We start from the raw sequence: 22030 nt of genomic DNA on the forward strand, positions 1-22030 counted from the left end.
TTTCCTAGACAACGGAACCCAAGGCAAAGCCTAGGAGCCAATGCTCTACCAGGAGTACAATCCTAGGGTAGCAAAGTGAGGGGGGAAAATGAAGCATGGCAGAGAAGATGGGATAGCAAACACAAAATGCATATCACTGAGTTGTAAACACAGCGGTGTCACTAGGGATGTCTCTGGATACACCACATGGAAACACTCATTTCAGAACCGCCTGTTGGAGGGAGGAAAGGGGAATAATTTATGTTTTTTTCTTCCTATCTCTTGTCTTTCATTGGTTGGTGTGTTCCCCCTGGCCTACTGGGTTCTGCTACTCAGCCTCCTGGGCAGCCTCTGGGAAGCCAGATCCTGCCACCTATGGAGCAGCCCTTCATTTGAGCCTGGAAGCAGTGGGAGGGGCCAGGGCCTCTGTGAGTCTCAGCAGACCGGGTCTGGTGCCAAGCTGCTGCAGGCAGTTCCCGTGAGTGCAGCACCGGCAGCCCAGCCCTCTCTGCAAGTAAGGCTGAGACAGCCGACAGTTTAGGAGGTGATGTAGGTGGGCCTGAGATATCTGCAGAGGATCAAAAACTGGGTTCAGTACACAGCAGGTTCTTTCTAATGCTATTGTTTCAGAAACATTTCCTTTAAAAATGTTAATCCTTTAATATATAACATCTAGTGTATTTTCTGATGATCTGAATTTCATTTTGCACTTTTACCAGTAAGAGCCAGCACTGCAGATGGTGCTGCATTCTCCTTGGAATGTGAGTGCACAGTACTGCAGATGCTCTCAGCTGAGGAGAGCACCAACTGCCTCCTTGAGCCGAGGGAGTTCCCCGCCAAGTGTAACGCACTTCACTTTGGCCTTTCCGCTGACATTTATTTCACTTTCTGGCAAATGTAAGTGATTTACAAAAGGTGTGGAAATGCTGGGTTTGCCACAAAGAAACAAAGGACTAACCACTGGATTGTAAATGCAAGTGATCAGTGAGAGATTCTAAGAAAATGCTAAGCAAATTGAGGATAACCTCCTTTCTGCCCAACAAAAAGCATCCTACACACCTGCCTCCTGAGAGGACTGGCCAGCGGCTGTGTGAACGGGCTGGGAGGGTGATGGTAGAGGCAGTGTGAAGAGCCAGACATACGCACATCAGACAGTTCTGCTCACTCTTCCAGGAGTACACCCTATTAATTCCCATCTCCTAATTCACGACTCTTCCCTTTGGCTGGAAATACCTTTTTTTTTTTTTTAATGCGCAGGTCCTGCCAATCCTTCTTTTCCTCCCGCAGTAAGAGCTGTTGTATCTTACCCCCCTGACTTGTGCTTTTGTGATTTTCCTCTTTATCCATCTTTGCTTTTAACCATTATTGCTTATACCGTTCGATTTAGATTTTACTTTGTACATTATTTATAGGCTTAACATGTATTTACATACACATGGGTGTGACAGACTTGTTGCTCCAAGTAGACTGTAGTGCCTTGTGTATCCAAATTTATGTTTTAAACTTCCCCACTGAATTTAGTACAGGACCCATAGTAAGCTTACCAGAAACCCTGTTCAGATGGTTTCTCCTGTCCACTGACCTCAGGAACGGAAAGAATCCTGAAAATTTTTGAGTGAATCCTTTAGTATTCACACTGTTGCTGTTAGCCACCCCAAAGGTAAGAACCAAATAGATATGTAATTTCTTGCTATCAGTGTTTGCAATCAGAACTCTCTCTACCCAAGCTCAGGAACCAAATAGATTGAGATAGCGTAGGGTACCTGTCCTTCCGGATTCATGTGTTTCAGTGATGGGATCAGCAGTCATACCGAGACTCTAGCTACCGCTCCTTCTACCCTGCCTACAGTACACAAGTATAATAATCATATTGTTATTGTTACGAGCGCTGTGGCCAGGCAGGAATATCCATAGATTTTGACTTAAAATTTGGTTCTGGCATTTAATTCTCTATGCATTACTTTTCTCACCTGTAACATGGTAAAAATTATATGTATTTTTTAGGATTCCTATACAGAATAAAAGCTATGTATATAAAGGGACTGGTATTTATAGTAGGCCCTTGGTGAATGACAGATATTATTGCTTTCTCCATTCAATCCTGACAAATTGTTTTTCTCTTCTTTAAAGCAAGCAGTCAGCTAGTGTGTATTGAATATCTACCTTCTTGTGTTAAACACTAAAATGTTCTGACTTTATGAATGATCTTGTTGATATTCTTTTTGATGTAGGTTGGTGTAAGATAAATGAGATTATACCAAAATTTTGTGGTTAAACAAAATTTACATCTTGGGTATTCTTCATCTTTAATTTTTAAAAACTTGGCCCTAGCCAGTTTGGCTCAGTGGCTAGAGTGTTGGCCCAAGGACTGAAGGGTCCTGGGTTCTATTCCGGCCAAGGGCTCATACCTTGGTTGCAGGCTCGATCCCTGGCCATGGTCAGGGCCTGTGCAGGAGGTAACCAATCAGTGTGTCTCTCTCATACCGAAGTTTCTCTCTCTCTCTCTCTCTCTCTCTCTCTCTTCTCTCTCTCTTTCCCTTCCACTCTCTCTGAAAAGCAATGGAAAAAAATATCCTTGGGTGAGAATTAAAAATAATAATAATAATTTTAAAAAATTTGAATAAACTATTTTTTTAAGTAAAGACTACCTTAAAGAAAAGTAAATCTAGTATTTGGTAATCCTGCTTATCTCTATTTTTTCTCAGAAACTTGAGTCTTTAACCCCTTCCTTGGTAGTATATGTTGTCTGCAATTGTCTGATTAAACCAGAGTTTTCTTGGCTATTACAAATTCTTATTTAAATCATCCACTCATATGAAAATGCAGCAGGAATGACCTGAGTGCCCATAGTGTGTAAAAGTTGTACTGTGAATGGAGGATTTCGTGGCTGGGAGAGAGCTCAGGAACCCCCCCCCCCTTTTGAGTTTTTTCCAGTCTTCTCTCTCCCTGCATCCTAAGAACCTGTCAGATGGAGAAAGCATAGTGTCAAATGAGAGAAACAATACAAAGAGACGAATCAGAGATGTTTTTACAGTCCCCTAAAACACAATTTGAAGGGAAGAGTGTGTGCGGGAGAGAGACAGATGCCCCACAGGAAGGTAAGGTGTGCCGTGGGAGTGGGTGTGGCAGAGAAGAGGAAGGTGTTAAACCTTCAAATCCCAAATTGCATGACATCCCAGCAGATCTAGGGGCAGAGAGATAGGCTGTGTGCTGGGAGCTACTTGTAAATCTCTACAACATAGAGTTATTGATGGGAATTGAAATAATTATTTAAACAGCTGTGAATTGAACATTTAAAGGATTTTCATCTTTATAGCAATAGATGCCTCAGAAAAGGTGCCTTGCACTTCAAGAGAGTAGTAATAGGTAAGGATATGCTGGGAACACTCAGCTCCTAGCAGAGGGTGGTCATTCTCCCAGCAGCCCTAGAGCCTTGGCGTGCCCTGAAGACTAACGTAAGACACCTGATTATGGTGAACGTCCCTTCCCTAAAATTCTTTCATGGTTTAAAGGCTTACAAAAGTTATTTGGCTCATGAGGATTCTGCACTGTGGCAAGGGCAAGCAGACCCCAGTGAAAAGAAATCTGTGAGGAGCGAATATTTTAGTTGCCAGTTAGGGTATCCAGCTAGTGTGCCTGGGAACTCATTATTTATCAACTTACATCACAATTGCTTCTTTGAAGGCTGTGTTATGTATGATACAATACTGTATCTTCTTATTTACACCCAACTCTTGAATGAACAAGTTTCTATATGTGAAAGATACATGAAAAGCATTCTGTGAACTGTGAAACATTAAACATATGTTATTAACTATTTTTTTGTTCTTGGACTTTCAGGGGACATCAATATGTATATAGGTTTTTATTGAATAAATATTTAGTAACTAAATATTGAGTTAATGTTAAGTTGATATTAATCTATATGATGGATTTTTTCATTTGAAATTATTTTTAAAAAAATTGAGGAACACGAACTGATGAAGTCTTAATTCTAAACAACAACCCTATAACACATATGTTCTAATATGTAATTTACATTTTAAGAAATCCCACTTTCACAAAAGAGTTTAAAGATACCCAAATTTTGTAATTCAAGGCACTCTTGCTGTGTTTACAAATTTCTTTTACAAGAATGCATTTCATTTTAATGAGGTTTCGGTATGTTTAGCGTTTTTCTAATTTTTTTTTAATAAGTGGTAATTTAGCACCGTATTTTAACTACTGTTATTATCTTGTAGCAAATGGTTTTATAAAACACAGAATTACCATAGTGAGTCACAATCCAAATTAGCAGTTAGTTGGAATAGGGTTTTAAAGCCATTCGCTCTGTCTATACACTTATCTACTGTTGGGTTGAAAAGTTACCTGTCATATTTTTGTAAGCATGTGTAAGTTATGATACAGGCTTGGCTGCTATAACAGAGATCTAAAACATCAGTTGCTTATATAAAATAGGAATTATTATCCTAATCCAGGGTTAATAAGGAATCTGCAGTGTTGGGGACCCAGGCTCCTTTTGGTTATTGACCTCCCGTATGAATGCAGACCACCGTGTTTATATCCCACTAAGAAGTAGCCCCTTTCTTTTAAGGGACTGACTGAAAAGTGGCACACATCACTTTTCTTCTGTATTTTTATTCAGAACTCAGTCACATCACCATATGTAGTAACAAAGGAGGCTAAGGAATGTAGGACTCTGTTTACCTAGATAAAATTCCTATCATCGTGAAAGAAGGGAACATGGATTCGGGGAGACATTTAACAGTTTCTGCCACGGCACTCTGTCTCCCAACCATGTAACATACCCACCTGCTCTCCAAGTCTCATCCATCTCATAGTTCACTGTACCTGGGCCATGCAAAGTCAGTTCTTTCTCCCAGGCCCTGATATTACTTCTTAGATGTGACACATTTGATCTGAGAGCCACTTTATCTGTCCTCTGCTCACCCCCCAACCCCACTGAATGCACATCCAATGTACAGTGGTAAGGCTGAGGCAGGTGACACATCCAAAAGACAGTGAGTGGTAGAAGAGAAGCTGGACAAGACACTCACTCCCATTTGGAAAAGGGGACGATAGGAAACCCAATAGTCACTCAGCAACTGCCAAATCCTGTGTGTGGGAATCATGAAGATTTTTATCCTGGGAGTAGAAAAAGTGCTTTGTTATCCCTCCTGGCAAGCTGGCCCCCTTGCCCTCAGGGAGGAAATCACTGGTTCTTCACGGTTCCTGGCTTTGCCCTTTGGGAGGTTCTTTATTGTCTGTGATTCTCCGTGGTCAGATCTAACGTGGGCATTGGAGAGTACACCCCTTTGTGGAGAGACAGCTTTCAAAGCTGGCTTCCTGCTGGTGCAGGTAAAGGAGCCTGACGGGCTGGCTTTGAGTTGAGTATTTATAGACTTTTACAGTCCGCGTGTGTAATATGAGAACTTAGTGGATATTCTGCTTATTTCCACTGATTAGTTCTAAGTGCAAGTAAACATAGCCAAACATTAATCGAGACATAGTGTGGTAGGGTTTATTGTTGGCCTCTGTGCTCTGTAAATCCTTCAGTTTCTTTTTTTAAAAAAAGTATGTTTTTATTGATTTTTAGAGAGAGGAAGGGAGAGGGAGAGAGAGAGAGAGAAACATCAGTGATAGAGAAACATCATTGATCGGCTGCCTCCTGCACTCCCCCTGTTGGGGACAGGCCTGCAACCCTGGCATGTGCCCTGACCGGAAATCAAACCAGTGACCTCTTGGTTCCTGGGTTGAGGTTCAACCGCTGAGCCTCACCATCCAGGCAATCCTTCAGTTGCTAAAGCAAGAATAGTTACCTTGACGGGTATGGGAGTTTACATTTGTATAAGCCATTTTTGTTCTGTGAAATCTGAGTTGCCATCTACATTTCATAAGGATTCTGAGTATTGAAATATTTTGAGAAGAAATATTAAGAATATCTATGTCTTGTGCTGATTTTTTTTTCAAATAAATCTTTTGAATCTTGAAGGGAGGGAAAAAAAAAAAGAGGACAGTTACTTTGAGGCTTTGGTGAAAAGGTAGACACCTTAATATCTTCTTGATTGCTGGGCTGGTTCCCATGGTCTGGCTCTGAACTCTTGGAATCCTGGGCTTGTATCAGCCGCCTTTGAACCTCAACCTCCTGTTTTAACTGTTTGTTTGGGATATAGAAGAATTTGGCTTTGAAACCTTATACACAAGCCCCATTTTAGCAGATACTCAGTCAACTTTGACTTCAAGCTACAGGTGCGGTGAGCTTTCTTCAGTAGATCTGAATTTTCTCGCACATCTGCTTGAGACTGCGTTATTTAGGCTGAGTTAATATCTCTTGAAGGGTCTTTTGAAAGCATCAAGAAGTAGCAGGTACATACTAACATTGTTGCTTTTTCCAAACACTTCCCTTCAGGCTAGAGGTGACAGTTGGACCAAACATTTTGCCATAAAATAGCACAAGTCAGCGGCTTTTCCTCTTGCTGTTTCCTCCCTTCTGCTGCTCAGCCTCCAAGTCAGTATCACAAATTATAGATTCTGTTAGGGCAGCTATCAACTTCTGTGTTCCTTAGGGCATGGGTTCAGCTGCTCTAACAAACACCCCAAGTTACAAGGACTTAGTCAAAACAGGTTTGCCCCTCTTCCACATTCCAGCCTGGGCACAAGCAGCCCAGGGCTGATAAATTCTGTCCTATTGGGGACCCAGGATCCTTCTGTTTTGTTGCTCCACCATCCTTTCACTGTTCCCCTTGTCCTCATGATCCCTATGGAATTCATATATACATTAAAGTTTGAGAAGTCCTGCTCTAAACTTCTTTTATGCTATTTACTAATATATCTTGTGTAACAGTTGTTTTTGTGTTTGCCCCATTTCCTGCATTAGATGATAAATTCCTAGGTGTCAGAAAGTTAAAATTGATTCGTCTTTATTTCTCCGGCTGTGTCTAGCATTGTATCTTTCATATAGAGGGGTAAAAAGTAATTTACACAATAAATTATTTGTTAAATTGGATTGATGGTAGGAGGATTCCTATTTTCTTTCATTCTTATAGTTAGCCTAAAATGTGTGTTACTTAGGACATCATTTTGTTGATAAAGCAGGAACCTTCATAATCTACTTCTGGATATTAGTCATTTTCCGGAAAGGGAAAGCTAATGGTCTGGAGAGCTCATTGTGGTTCAAAATCTCAAATGACATTTTTATTCAATTCCTGACACTCCGCTTGTTTTCTCAGAATGCACAAATGTGGTTCCTAACTCTTTTAGTATCCACACAAATAGATGAGATTTATCTATTTCCTCTGACCTTCAATTCAAGAAGACGATTAAAGTGCATTTTGTGCATTTATCAAAGATACTTTGTTCTCTAATGTTTCTTTATTACACTGACGGGCTAAAACGTCTGAGCCACAGCCAGCTTTCCTTGGTATCTGCTCACGCCCATTTGTCAGGGATCATTTCACTTCCTTCCGATCTTGCTCTTTTTCAATCACTTGCTCTTTTTCCTCTCAGATTTTTTACATTAAAAAAACAACAACACACCACATTAAGGTAATAGGCGAAATAAAACTGGTGAGAATTTTATGGGGAATGCTGTCTTTTATGCTCCATTCCAGATTCTTCCTGAAATAATATAAAGCTGCATGGACATCTGGCTGACTTTCTAAAATGTCAACAAACTGTAAAAAATGAAGCAAGTGAGTGGAAGTTTAACTATTAGGAAGATAATTTCATTGACAGGTAATTTCATTCCACATGCTGTTTATAGGACCAGACTATATGAAGCTAAAGGGCATACATTAGTTTCCTATTGCTGCTGTAACAAATGACCACAAATTTAGTGGCTTAACCCCCCTCTTCCCCCCAAAATATTATCTTAAAATTCTGGAGCTCAGAAGTCCTAAAATGGTTTGCCAGGACTGTGTTCTTTCTGGAGGCTTTAGGGGAGAACCCCTGTCCTTGTCTTTTCTAGCTTCAAAAAGTTTCTTGCCCGGCCGGGCATGGCTCAGCGGTTAAGCGTCGACCTAGGATCCAGGCAATCAGGGTTTGATTCCCGGTCAGGGCACATGCCCAGGTTGCAGGCTGCAGCCGATCAATGACTCTCTCATCATTGATGTTTCTAGCTCTCTCTGTCCCTCTCCTTTCCTCTCTCTGGAATCAATAAAGATATATTTTAAAAAAAAAAAAGTTTCTTGAATTCTTTGGCCTCTGACCCCTTTGCATGTTCAAAGCCAGCAATGGCTGGTCAAATATTTCTCACAATGCATCATTTTGACATTCCTCTCCCTCTTCCTGACTCTTACAAGGACACTCGTGATTATGTTGGGTCACCTGGATAATGCAGGATAATCTCAAAATCCTTAATTTACTTACATTTGTAGAGTCTCCCTTACCATGTGAGGCCCTGGGAATTTGGGACCATTATTCAGACTGCCATAGGGCGTAACCTATTCTATTACCTTGTTGTCATATTTTGTACTCATAGGCAGCAATAGCTGCTACCAGAATAAAAGTATCCCAGTCTCGTAGTAGAAAAGATAAACAGAAAGAGAAATGTGGGAACTCATGTTAACAGATGTTTAAAGAAGCATAGAGAATATAAGCTGTTATTATAACTACTATCTTGTAACATAATTGCTTCTGAATTGAAGGACCTGAGAATATTGGACTTGGAAAGATATCATGTTTCTAATTGGAGTTCATTGTTTTTCTTTATATTTATCATCACTTATTTTTTATTTTAAGACATATAAGAAATGTAGGATATTGTCAAATATTTGTTTCAGGGATTCTGAAGTAAAAAAAAAATTAAGCTTAAATAAACCTAGTTGGAGATTTGTAACTTAGAATTGGGATGAGCTCATTTATTTCTCCCAAAGGGCAGATAGATTAATAATGTCATGAATGGAGTTTCTTAGACTTATTTATTACTGTCAATTATAGTATGCCAGATGTCACCCACCTGACTATTCTCAGTTCAAAATTGCAAAACAATAGTTTTAATGATTACAAGCCTTAAAGCAGAAGATTTAGTGTAATAAAGAGCATAAGGTGTCTTTCTTTACGAGTCTATATTGCTGTATAACAAATTATCACAGATGTAGTGATTTAAAATAACACGTTTATTATATCTCGGTTTCCATGGATCAAGGGTCCAGGCCGAGCTTAGCTGGACTCTCTGCTCAGGTCTCACAAAGTGCCAGTTGGGGCTGCAGTTCTCATCTGGGCCTCTATTTTCTAAGCTCATTCAGTTTGGTGGCAAAATTCAGTTCCTTGTGGTTGTATGACTGTGGCCCTTGTTTTCATACTATTGTCTGGAGACCTCTCTGGACTCCTAAAGGCATCCTTCGCTGCAGGGAGTTCATGATGTGATTATTTGTTTTCTTCCTGCAGTCTAGCAGGAGCATGTCTCTTGATTATTTATCTTCTTTTAAAAAGCTCACCAGCCTGATTAGATCATGCTGACCCAGGTTGATTTCCTTTTTAAACTTCAAACCAACTGGTCAGTAATGGAATTGGAAGTGATATTCCTTCCTATTCACAGGTTTCATCACACCGAAGGGGCAAGAATTATATATGGGTGTGGATGATTGGGGATCATCTTAAAATTTGACCTACCACACTTCCCTTAAAAAATGTGTGCCCTGCCTTGGCTTTGACCTCTCACTTTGGGTTTATTGGGAGATGGCAGAATGTTGGCTTATTTTGGTGTTTGTGGTAGAAATTATATTTTCTTGATGGTAAAATTTGGTATCAGCACCTTACATTCATTAATTTAGAACCGGAGTCTTAATCAGCACAATATCATCCATGCTTATAAATATTACTTCTATTTCTAAGAATCAGAGTTGAAGTGACAACTTTTTTCCTTCTATGGAATGACTGTAAACAGAGATAATGTATACCTGGGATCAAGGATGTATTACTGTTATTATATATAGTCATAATATCAGTTTTTCTCATGATGAAATAGTTTAATAAACATACAGTATTATTAAGCATAGTAGGAGATCCCTTTCTTTCCCCCAGGAAGACATGTGGTTTCATTTAGAAAGGGCTTTATGGGAATATTTTTGAAAATTTTTTATATAATTAAGATGGAGTATAATACAAAAAATAGAAGGTATCAGAAACTTATTGATCTCAGAATGAGAGCTGAAATGTCACCTAGTTATCATAATTCTTACCCTGAGATTACTTTTACTCTCTTGACTGCTTCTCTCTTAAATCTTTTTACACCTTTTCTTCAAGTTTGAAAACCAAAACTGAAGTGTTAATTTTTTTATTGAAAGAATTAAAAAAACGAATTCTCTTGACCAAGAAAGAGAATGGTTTTTGAACTTTGTGTTATTACCTATTTAACAATATATTTCATTACATGTATCTCAAACTCCAGCTCTTCCCTGGAAACAGAATTGTGGTTTGCTTATGAAAGGCTAGAGAATTGTAGGTCCGTTGGTGACTATATTCTAGGTCAATATTGATATCAAGCATGGGGTGGTGACAGTGGTAATGCTAAAAAAGGGTTGGTGTTATTTTCTGAGACTTAACCCTGATTCTGTCTGGATCTTGGCAGGCAGCAGATGACACATGCAGACGGGATGATTGTGGAGAGTGTGATAGAGGATGGGCGGCATTAACGGAAACTCCAAGGGATGAGGCAGTACTCTGGTGTTAGCACTGTACTGTTGTAAATGTCCTGATTCAGCTGTGGCCTTTGGTAGAGGGACACAACCTACCAAAGGGTCTGGTGTGGAAAGAGCCAGGAAAATCACCCCACTTCTATCCTACAATGTCCCACTGGAAGCTGGAGGGCAAGAGAGCCCATTGTTGTAGCTCATGATGATCAGTCTCCTAGGGCACTAGGTAAGGTGAAGAAGGGTGAAGAATTGATCCAGAGGGGAAAACAAAAAAAATATTTGGCAGAGATCTCTAGTATGGTTCTTGTGGGCCTTTTGGTTGCATCTTTCATCTTGCGGAGAACAGGGTGTTTATTTTATTTATTTTACCCAAAGATATGTTTTTACTGATTTCAGGAGAGAGAGGAAGGAAAAGAGAGCGAGAGAGAGATGTGAGAGAGAAACATCCATCACTTGCCTCCCATATGAGCCCCGACCGGGGTTCAAACCCACAACCCAGCATGTGCCCTGACTGGGAATTGACCCTTTGACCCTGAGGTGTATGGGGGACAGTGCTCCAACCAGCTGAGCCACACTGGCCAGGGCACTAGGGTATTTATTTTAGAGACTAATGCCTTAGGCAGGAGTCTACAGAGGTGATGTCATAACATCCATAAAATGTTCCTAAAAGTTAGCAGATCTTACTGTCCTGGTGCTTCTGCCCCAAAGGACTGTGTTGCAATCAGAAACCAATACACTTCAGGTGTCTCTGCTTTTGTTTTGCCTGAATTGACCTTTTCTCCCTGCTCAGCTTGGAAAATTCTAACCACCTTTCCAAATCCAGGTTAAATATAAATTTCTGTTTAAGGTACTCCTGTCCTGTGCTGATCCCATTCTCTGGCCAGTCATTGTTCCCTTTCTCCTTTGTATATAATGTTCTTTTGAGCACATGTTTTTTCTTTTTTCCTCTCCCGTGGCTACTCTAGTCTAGTTTTTTGTTTTGGCTTTTCAAGTCCTACAGCGTCTGACATTTGGTAGGTATGCCATAGGAATTTGTTGACCTAAGTTTTCTGATGGCCTTGAGTTATAGCTATGCCACCACATACAGCCACCAGCAACAACAGAAATTGTATGAGCACTTTGGACAATAGGCGAGTGGGTCATGTTGTCACTTAAAAACCCCTGTTTCTTTACTAACCCCTCGTGTGTGTGTGTGTGTGTGTGTGTGTGTGTGTGTGTGTAAGCTCTTGTATTTCTGGGAAAGAGACTAAAGAAGAAAGCCCCAGAGTTTTCAAAAGGATTAATTACAGTAACACAGAGAACTGGACTTTTTTCTAAATCCAGAATTTGGCTATTTCCTTATTTTGTCAGCTTATGTGCACTGTTTCATTGTAGCTTCCTGGACTTCTGGTATTCAACAGGGAGGTGCCCTGTGCTACCCGGTATGAAAGACACTAGTTTCCTCTCAGAGAGAGCATCTCAATGTGCAGCACCTCCGTGGGACCATGGGGATAAGAAGGCATGAGACATGAGAGGGGATGCCAGCGGAAGGTGGCCCCCCGTCCTTCATCTTATGTCCCCCACTTCCTTTCCCTGCTTAGCTCGCCCGGTGGAGCTGCACCTGAGGAAGACAGGTGTTTGTTTTTGCGAGTGGTGTTGCAAACCAGAGACCGAGTAGCTTAGTGTACGAATCACAGCCCCACATAGTAACTATATGCTGTGAATTAAATATTTTAATTGAAAATATTGCCCGGCCGGGCGTGGCTCAGCGGTTGAGCGTCGACCTAGGATCCAGGCGATCGGGGTTCGATTCCTGGTCAGGGCACATGCCCGGGATGTGGGCTCGATCAGTGACTCTCATCATTGATGTTTCTATCTCTCTCTCTCCCTCTCCTTTCCTCTCTCTGAAATCAATAAAGATATATTAAAAAAAAAAAAAGAAAATATATATGACTATGAATATCTTTTGGTGTTGTTGGGTAAGAGTACACTTGAGTCAGGTAGATCACACAGAGATGAGGCAGTAGAGTATATAGCTAGTTATAAGATTTGGGGTAATTTAAAAAAAGTGATTCATTATTAGATGGATTAAAAAGTACAGTTCTCCTCTCCGTCTCTGTTATTCATAGACGTGTGTACTTCCTGGTCCCCAGCACACACTGCTGTGCTTTATTGTTCTTAGGCTTTTTTAGACTTAATGTCTTTAATGGAATCACTGAGATGTTTTTTTTCCCCTTGAATGTCTTGAAGAAATAGCTTTCTTTCCATCAGTCATCATTGTAATTAAAGATCCATTTCCGGGAGGGGAGTTTCTCTTTGCGGGCCTGTGTTACTTATTTATGCAGTGCCTGATCTCTTAGGGAAACAATTCAACAAGTCCACAGATGGTCTAGCAAGTTCCTAGGGTGTGTCAGAAATTTTTTTCTAGAGCAGGAGGTGGAGAAGGTTAGAGAAGGGCAGATCCTTTTTTAATGTGGGTCTGCGAACTGGAATGAACTAGGGAAGGATCAAAGAAGGGACCTGAAACCCCAGTGGCTCAGTTGTTGTGACAAAAACGATAGCTGTCCTATTTTTTAAGAAATGGAAGGGAGGGAATTAGTAAGATACAATTAACATGAAGATATCAAATGGAACACCAGTAAGTAGCATCCCATATAACGATCATCCATAAAACAGTGACAAGTGATATAAAGAAAGGCAAAGGATCTTTACAAGGGACAGGTTTATGGGTGTCCCAGTGGGAAGAACAAAGGTGTTAGCAGGGTGCCAAGTGGGCTGGTTACCGATAGCGGTAAGTAAGAGCCACACAAAGTGGGAACCAGGTCAGATTATTGAGTAAACTGGAGAACTACCACAATCGCGTGGGGATGAGATCAGAATAACTAAAGCAAAAAAGAGAAGAGACGGTTTACAAAGACACTGAGGTAATGGAAAAATGTGTCACACTTATGAACCGTAGGTTAAGGACAACAGTGTTTTCTGACAGGACAATGAATTAGCTGTGGCCAAGAGCAAAAAGGACGGTCTTCTGTGTGTGATTCCTCTTCTGTTTATGGGGAAAATAAAATAACTCAACCTATCAATTAGCAAAAAAGGCTTATCCCTTGTCATGCCTTTAATAAAGTGGGGAACAGGGATAGGATCGTTGAGGGCGTATGAGAAAGGCTGGGAGGCACTACAAAACTACGTGTTTGAGAGCATAGGTTTGACTGCCAGCATCTTTGGACTTAGGTTAATGAGGGATGTTAGTGCAACTCTTCTAATTCAGGTGGGAAAAAAAGGGTGACTCTACAAGTCCTGGGAGATTATAAATCACAATGCACGCAATTATTTATTGTCCTTAAGTCCGCATCTCTTCAATAACTACAAATCATTGATTAGTCATTTGTCAACATTCTAGTCACTAGCATTTAATCAAATTTAATTCAGTATAAAGACAAATTGTACAATAACAATTTAATTCCCCCTTTTAAAAGAACCTGTTAGTCAGGATCCTGGTTCTCTTCCATGCTGAATGAAATTTCTTTACTGGCTATATGGAGATAGTGAAAATGACTCTATCGTTGAAAGAATAAAAATTCCCGTTTGGCTTTTATAATACTCTCTTCTTCTTTTTTAAAAAAATTCTTCACAGGTTTGAATGTTTTTCTGTTGTTTTTTTAAAAATAAAATTATATATATATAAAATACATTGATTTCAGAGAGAGGAAGAGAGGGAGAGAAAGATAGAAACATCTATGATGAGAGCGAGTCATTGATCCGCTGCCTCCTGCACGCCCCTTACTGGGGATCGAGCCCACAACCCAGGCATGTGCCCTGACTGGGAATCGAACCCTGACCTCCTGGTTCATAGGTTGCCGCTCAACCACTGAGCCACGCCAACTGGGTTAATACTTTCTTCTGATATGAATAGCAGGATGAATGAGGGCTTGTTATTTATTACTATGAAAAGGTTAACTTTGGGATTATGACTTTTCATTGAAAATGGAGGTGTAATATTATCCAGCTTGATAATCTTTGCACAGCAATATATGTATGTTTTTATGTATATGTACACATATATCCAAGTAACAATGTCCGCTCTTGTGTTATACTTCTATTCCTCACATAATAGTTTTACATTTAATTATTCTAAAGGCAGAGGGCATCCAAAAGGCATTTTGAAAAAATATGGCTACAGCTTGGGGAGGCAAAGAGTAAATTATGCATTCATTCCTTAACATGTTGGAAGGCCCCAGTGGACTTAAGATGTTAAGGTGCCTCGTGAAAGGACTGACTGGGAGAACTTTGAAGTGGTGCTGTAACAACACTTTATACCTACATGGGCTTTTATTGCCACATATTTTCTCTTTTTTTCAAGATGCTGTGATGTGGATGTGGCAGTAATGACATTACCATTTTACAGATGGGAAACTGAGGCTAAGAGAGTGACTTGCCAGACGTCACAGTTAGTATGTGTTAAGTGAGACCTGTGAAGAGCCTGCGATTTTGCACAAGCTAGCTTGTTACTGTTTCACATATAGCGGCAGAAGACACAGAATCCTGAGTAAGAGGCAAAGGACTTTTATTACTCTCAGTACACTAAGCATTGTAACTTCATGTTGATTTGAACGGCTTCCCCACCTCTCCCTTAATCCAGCGGAGGCAGTGCAGGTAGACTTGTTATTACATGGAAGCTGTGCAGACAGTAGGGGATGGAGAAACCCTGAGCTTGGGAATTCGCTCTTTTTATAGAAAGCAGGAGCAAGCCAGCTCTTTGTCAGGCAGAAGACATTATCCCTAAAGGTTGTTTACTGCAAATGTAACCTTGAGAAAGGGTCCATGCAGAGAGCATTCAGGGTCTTGCATTCTTGAGATGCCCAGCAAGAATATGCAGGAATGCTCAGGTCGCTTTTGATGATTAAAACGTAAATGCGGTTTTGCTGACTTTTGTGACAAAAACTCTAGCTGAAAAGGTAGCAACTATAAGACATTTATCCCCAAATATGTTTAGCTTCATATCTTTCTGTCCTATCCAGGACATCTTGAAGTAGTCCTTTGACTTACTGGATATTCTCCACAACTAAAACCAGTTATGGTTATTATGAAGGCGGAGAACAGAAAAGAGGGCCCAATTTAAGGTAACTTGACTGCTCTCAGGCTCAGAATCTCCTCTAACCTTTACATGATGCTAACATTTTCATCATTGAAGTTCCTTGTGCTACAAAAACTGGAGGGCCTAATAAGAACCACAAAGAAATAAAGAACAGGTGGTGCCACTAGTAGTAGATATAGAGTGTGAAGAAAAAAGGTCGTTTATTGAGGCCTCTTTTTAAGCCAGGATTTGGCTGTTCTTAAAGGAATAATTACAATAGAATTTGAAGTTAGAAAGAGCCTTAGGAACCTTGGGAATATTAAATCCAGGCCCTTTATCTTATAGATTAGAAAATTGAGACATAGAATGGTTAAATGACTGTTTAAGATCAAGTTTCTAGTAACAGAGTAAGTGATGGAGCAAACGCTACTTTATTGTGATAACTGCATATTTGGTATTGGAATATCACCCCCTTAATTAGAGCAGCTTATACAATTTAGTCAATGAAAATTTGTTGAAGTACTTTGTCTTATGAATGAATAAATATGTTCTTTGTCTTCAAAGAACTTATTTACTAGCATAAAAGCAAGAATTCAAATTGATATTTACTGTTCTAAAATCATGTAAATTGCATAGATTAATTCAAGCTCTGGGGAAGGAGGCAACGCTTTATACAAGTATGTACAGATGTTTGAGCTATGTCTTGAAGGATTACAGAGAGGTTTCTAGAAGGAGAAATGGAGAGCCAGCATTCCAAGCAGAGAGGAAACAATGTACATCAGTGTGATGAATGAAATACACAAGTTGACCAAGAAATGGCCAGTGGTTTGATGGAGCTGGGTGTGTCTAGATTTGAGAATGGAATAACAGGTAGACTCCTGATTAGGAAAATCGTAGAGACCATGCTAAGTATTTAGGGCATTTTGGGGGGAAATACTGATATTTTAAGACAAGTTGGTATGTGAAATATAAAGGGGAAAGAAAAGAGATGTCACAAAATCCAACTGCAGATAAAGAGTTGAGAAATACGGTGCCTGAAGGGTAGCAGGATATGCCATCCCCAAATAGGCCACTTTGACATAAGGATTATTTTGAGTGAAAGGCAATTAAAAAGCAGGGAAAAGAAAATAACCTCTGTCCTTCCCCCTATGCCTGAAAGCAGGACACAAATTTGTAAAGGTGTTAGCCCTCCCCTCTCTACCTGGAAGGACAACATGGCACCAGAGGAACCTACCTGACAAACTTTACTAGCTAGCCCCGATCTTCCCTTAGTTTCTCCCCATATGGACTTCTCCTCCCACAGTCTGCTGTCCTAGAAACTCAGTCCGTTTTCCTTTTGTTCAGATGTTACATAAATCCAAATTCGAACCACCCTCCGAGCTGCTCATCACTCGTTCCCGTATGTGTGTGTGCTAGTAAACTTCATGTTAATAAACTTCAATTTGATTTTCTTTTGTTAATCCTTTGTCAGTCTAATCTACAGGAGGACCTAGGAGGGTAGAGGTGAAAGGTTTTCCTCTTTTACAAGTTGTAAATAGGATCAGATGCTTAGGAGAGATCAGGTGGGATGAAGACTATTTTATTTGGAGATAAAAAGGTCGTTGGTGCCTCCCGTCTGAGCAGTTCCAGCAGAGTGTGAGAGCAGAGGCGAAATGGGTGTGATGGGCTGAGGGGAAGGTTCAGACGTGAGAACACGGAGACAACATTTGTTCATCTCCTTTCATCTTAAAACCGAATAATGGACAGCTTGTGTCAGATTCTGTTTCAAACTTTCAACCCTCACAAACTGATAGAACAAGTCAGTTTTTTTTCCGTGTGGCTCTCCATGGGGTTTTCCTTTCAGATCCCATCCCACTGGTCAGTGGCCCACAAAGGGTAAAAGGTTCCATACCTCATGCTAACAGAAAAGCACGTTCTCTAGCAAAACTGTCACTGTTGTCCATTAACGGCCTCACCCTGCCTACACTGGTTTCCAGTGTAACATTTTCTAAAGACCCACCTCCATTAGCAAGTTAATACTATAGACAGAACCTCTTTGGTGGTTGTCATTTATAATACAATTTTGCTGTGTAATATTAAAATATGTTATCCTAAATATTTATGGTGTAAAGTTTTATGTATAATTGTTTTTCTTTACAAGACAGGTAAATATATCTAGTTGTGTGACTTCACATTTCAAAAGCCTGCAAGGCTATGTTTTTATTTTTTAGTGTCGATGTTAACCAACATGTTAACACTGATGATTCCTTAGTGTTGGGTTTAGATGAGCGTGTTTAATGTTCTTATTTTTATATAAAAAAAGCCAAGGAATAGTATGCTTCATAATATTTAGAGAAATAAACATCAGATTCTAGTTTTAGTCTTCTCTTTCCAAGAAGAGTTGGTGTATTTTGTCTCTGTATAACCTCAAATAATAGTTTTGAAATCGAGGTTTGTAGCTGGGTCAATTTCCAATTCTTTACATTATTTAAGCAGGTGATTTGGCTTGGGTTAGAAATTCACTGGGGAATTCTTGACTTGAGTATAAATGTAGGGATTCGGAGAGTTTAAAATGCTAATTTTTGAAGGGGAATTGAAAAGGTGACTATATCCCTCACCTTTGACATACAGTCAGTCGGCTTCCAATTATATGCATGTAGGGCAGACCGTCCCCTCCTAGGTGGGAGGCTCAGGCCTGCTGGGAAACTGCCTTTGACTGGATGTGGTAGAAAAGGATTCTGCCCATCTTGTTGGTTTTTAAAGCCACTCTCTCTCCCTGCCCATGCAAATGGGTGGAATTGCACAACATTCATGCTTCAAACACATTCATTCCTCTTCATCATTAGCAAGGATTGCAATCAGATGAATGGAGGTTAGGAGATTACTGGAATTCTAAAATTGGCTGTCACACCTGCAGTTCAAATGGCAACTATTCTTTGTTCTGTTGAAATGAAATCGAAAGTATCTTAGCCAAATAAGTTAGCCTATGGTTATAACCATTTACTTATAATTAACATGGAACTGATTTCAAGCTTTTTATTTAGACAGCATATTTACTTTTATCTGTCTTACTGCATGGGAGTTAGTAAGCTCCCAGATATGACCGCATGTTGGAGTGCAAACCAAGTGAAATATAAACAGAGATAGAAAACACGAGATGTTCAGGCTGCTAAAGGAGTCGGGAATTGAGAAGGTGGAGAAAACAAATCCAGGAAAAGAGAATCCAGCATATTTTAAGGCATAGAGGTCAGAGAGGGCATAGCTTGGTAGTGAAACTGGTTTAAAATAAACCATCACCACCAAAAATCCTTTAATGAAAAGATGGAGCATGGCAAGAGGAGAGGCTGCAGAGAGAGTTAGGGACACACTGAAGGGTTTTAAGCAAGTAGTGACCTGATCAACTTCATATTTTGTAAATATCACTAATATTGCAGGGTGTGGAACAGATGGGGTGGGGGGGGACAAGATTTGACACTGGCTGACGAGTGAGGAGACTTTTGCAGTAATCCAAGTAAGAGATAATGGCAGCCTTGATAAGGGTGGTGTTGGTGAGGACAGAGAGAAATACGTGGGCTCAAGAGCTATTTCAGAGATAATTAATAGCTCTTGGAGACAGATTAGATAGATGGAACAGGGAGTAATTGAGGTTGACTGTCCTGTTTCTGGCTTGGCAACAGTCAGAATACTGATTCCCCCAAGGAGATGGGGTTTTGTTATGGTTTCCTCCCCATGACTAGATAAAGTGAGACAGGAGAAGAGTTTGGAAAGAAGAGAATATTAATTTTGAGAAAGATCACTTATCAAGGGAATGTGGAACCAGAAAGCCAAAGTTGCTACTGCCACAGGTGAGGAATTGGGACTCTGAGAGAAGAGCAGGTGGTAACTGTGGAGTGACAGAAGTCACAGAGCCCAGGCCTCCTGGCGGCCACTCCGTTCCTCTTTCCACCATACCTAGGCAGCTCTACCATGAGTATTGCATTCTATTAAGACAAATACATGAAGTTGAAGACTATATTTATAAAAGAAAAACACTTATCACAGAAGAAAGAAAAAAAATTGCATAAATAAATATATTCTTTACTTAACACATTTTTGGGGCAGTATAGAATTTATTTTAGATAACCAGGGTTGCAGAAGTTAGTCCCATCTCAGTGTTGTCCTATCCTTCCATTGGTCTTCCATCCCGATGAACTGGAAAGGGTTGAAACTCAGGAGATCTGGATGTAGGCTTGGCCTTATCTCTGATAAACAGGTGAACTGGTTCTACTCCCATAGACCTCAGCTTCTGTATCTAAGAGAAAAACAAACATGTGGGACCAGAATCCTTTAAAATACTTTCTTCACTCTGACTTTATCATTTTATATTTTCCATCACTGGTTGTCTTTCCTTTCATCCGAACATTGCTTCTCCTTCTCCATGGCAAACAGGAACTTTAAAAAAAACCCAGGTATAGTAAGTCAGTGACGTGTGTGTCCAGGATGGTCCTGTTTACAGTGCGAATAGAATAGGGCCAGATTTTGGTTGGTCTGTCAACATGTGATCGTATCTACTTTCCTTCTTTGAAAATAAAAATAGGCCTTGACATTAGGAAGAGAGGAAGACTCGAGTAGACAGGGGTGGGTGTAGGGTGGGTGTAATGCTGTGGTCTCCCCCCTGGAGAGAGGATACCCCAGGAGCTGTACATGATTCACTGGGTTTTGGAGTGAAAATACTGGACCTTCTATTTGTATTTATTTTTAATTTTAAAATAAAACCTGCTTTTATGTGTATCATAATATATGACAAATCAATATAGTACATGCATATAGTTTACAAATGGATACATATACACCTATATTGTGGGAATATGCCTAAACATGTTAAGCTGACAGAAGGATATGTTCAAATAAAGTTGGAAACCATTGGTGAAGAGACTTTGCTTGGGGTGATGGGCACACGATCAGTGTGCTGATGATGTTTTATTGAGTTGTGTACTTGAAATCTGTATGGTTTTGTGAACCAGTGTCACCCCAATAAATTCAGTTAAAAAAAAAATACAGGCCAGTAAAGGGCATCAAGATATCATCTTTCTTGGGAATACAGAGAAGAACTCTAAAACAAACATAACAACAAATAGCATTTGGGTAGCAGAATTATTTAACTGAGTCTTTACCTCTTACAGAGTTGAGGGAAAATATTCACCCATAAAAATATTTATTATTATTTTTTTATACTTTTATTGATTTCGAAGAGAGGAAGGAAGAGGGAGAGAAAGATAGAAACATCGGTAATGAGAGAGAATCACCGATGGTCTGCCTCCTGCCTGCCCCGTCCTGGGGATCGAGCCGGCAACCCGGGCATGTGCTCTGTCTGGGAATTGAACCCTGATCTCCAGGTTCATGGGTCGGCGCTCAACCACTGAGATACACTGGCTGGGCCACCCACAAAAATATTTAATTAATTTACTCTTGTTCATGATTTTTTGATATTGTTAAAGTAACTGACACTAAAATTGACTCAGTATAATTTAACCTATTTAAACTTTTCAACTGAAGGAGCAGGAATGGATTATATTAGGGTTTTTAAAAGATTTGGCCAGGAATTTTTAAGTCCTATTTCTTCAGTTTAAAAAAAAAAATCTAATTTATCATATTTTATTTTTTCTTCACTATTTCTCACAGAATAAGACCACAACTTGCCAAAGAAAAGATTGAAGGATGCCATATTTGTACATCTGTCACACCAGGAGAACCTCAGGTCTTCCTAGGGAAAGACAAAGCTTTTACCTTTGATTATGTGTTTGACATTGACTCCCAGCAAGAACAGATCTACACTCATTGTATAGAGAAACTAATTGAAGGTTGTTTTGAAGGATACAATGCTACAGTTTTTGCTTACGGACAAGTAAGTACCAAATTCTTTCCGCAGAAGTTGTCACTGTTCAGGAGTGTCAGCTCTGTTGCGCTTTCATTTTTGTTGTTTGAGGCTATGTTATTAAGATCAAGCACACATTTTCCTCTCTTGCTTTATTCAGACCGGAGCTGGCAAAACATACACGATGGGAACAGGATTTGATGTTAACATCATCGAGGAGGAACAGGGTATTATTTCTCGTGCTGTTAAACACCTTTTCAAGAGTATTGAAGAAAAAAAACACGCCGCAATTAAAAATGGGCTTCCTCCTCCAGATTTTAAAGTGAATGCGCAATTCTTGGAGGTAAAAGATTAATTGTGTCATTGGTTTCCTTTAAGTCTTGTCCTTTAGACCATAGACTATATGATTTTATGCTTCTGGCTTCTAGTACAGTGTTTTGCACATAGTGCTCAATAAACGTTTGAGTAAATTAACATTAGGGCATAGATGGCGGGAAGAATAGGTAATAAGTATTCCTTACTTGTTGGCGT

At 39.9% G+C, this 22030-nt stretch overlaps 1 protein-coding gene across 11 annotated transcripts in view; it reads left to right on the forward strand.

Moving 5' to 3' along the window:
* KIF21A (kinesin family member 21A) overlaps positions 1 to 22030 on the forward strand; it is a 129635-nt gene that overhangs the window by 45011 nt on the left and 62594 nt on the right. For all 11 annotated transcript variants that reach the window (XM_081127601.1, XM_081127604.1, XM_081127607.1 and 8 more), the window contains exons 2-3: positions 21307 to 21529; positions 21660 to 21842. In XM_081127601.1, the coding sequence (XP_080983727.1) occupies positions 21307 to 21529; positions 21660 to 21842 (406 nt within the window). The remainder of the gene's footprint in view (positions 1 to 21306; positions 21530 to 21659; positions 21843 to 22030) is intronic.

This window comes from Miniopterus schreibersii (assembly GCF_964146895.1).
Source record: "Miniopterus schreibersii genome assembly, chromosome: 2".
Lineage (NCBI taxonomy): Eukaryota > Metazoa > Chordata > Mammalia > Chiroptera > Miniopteridae > Miniopterus > Miniopterus schreibersii.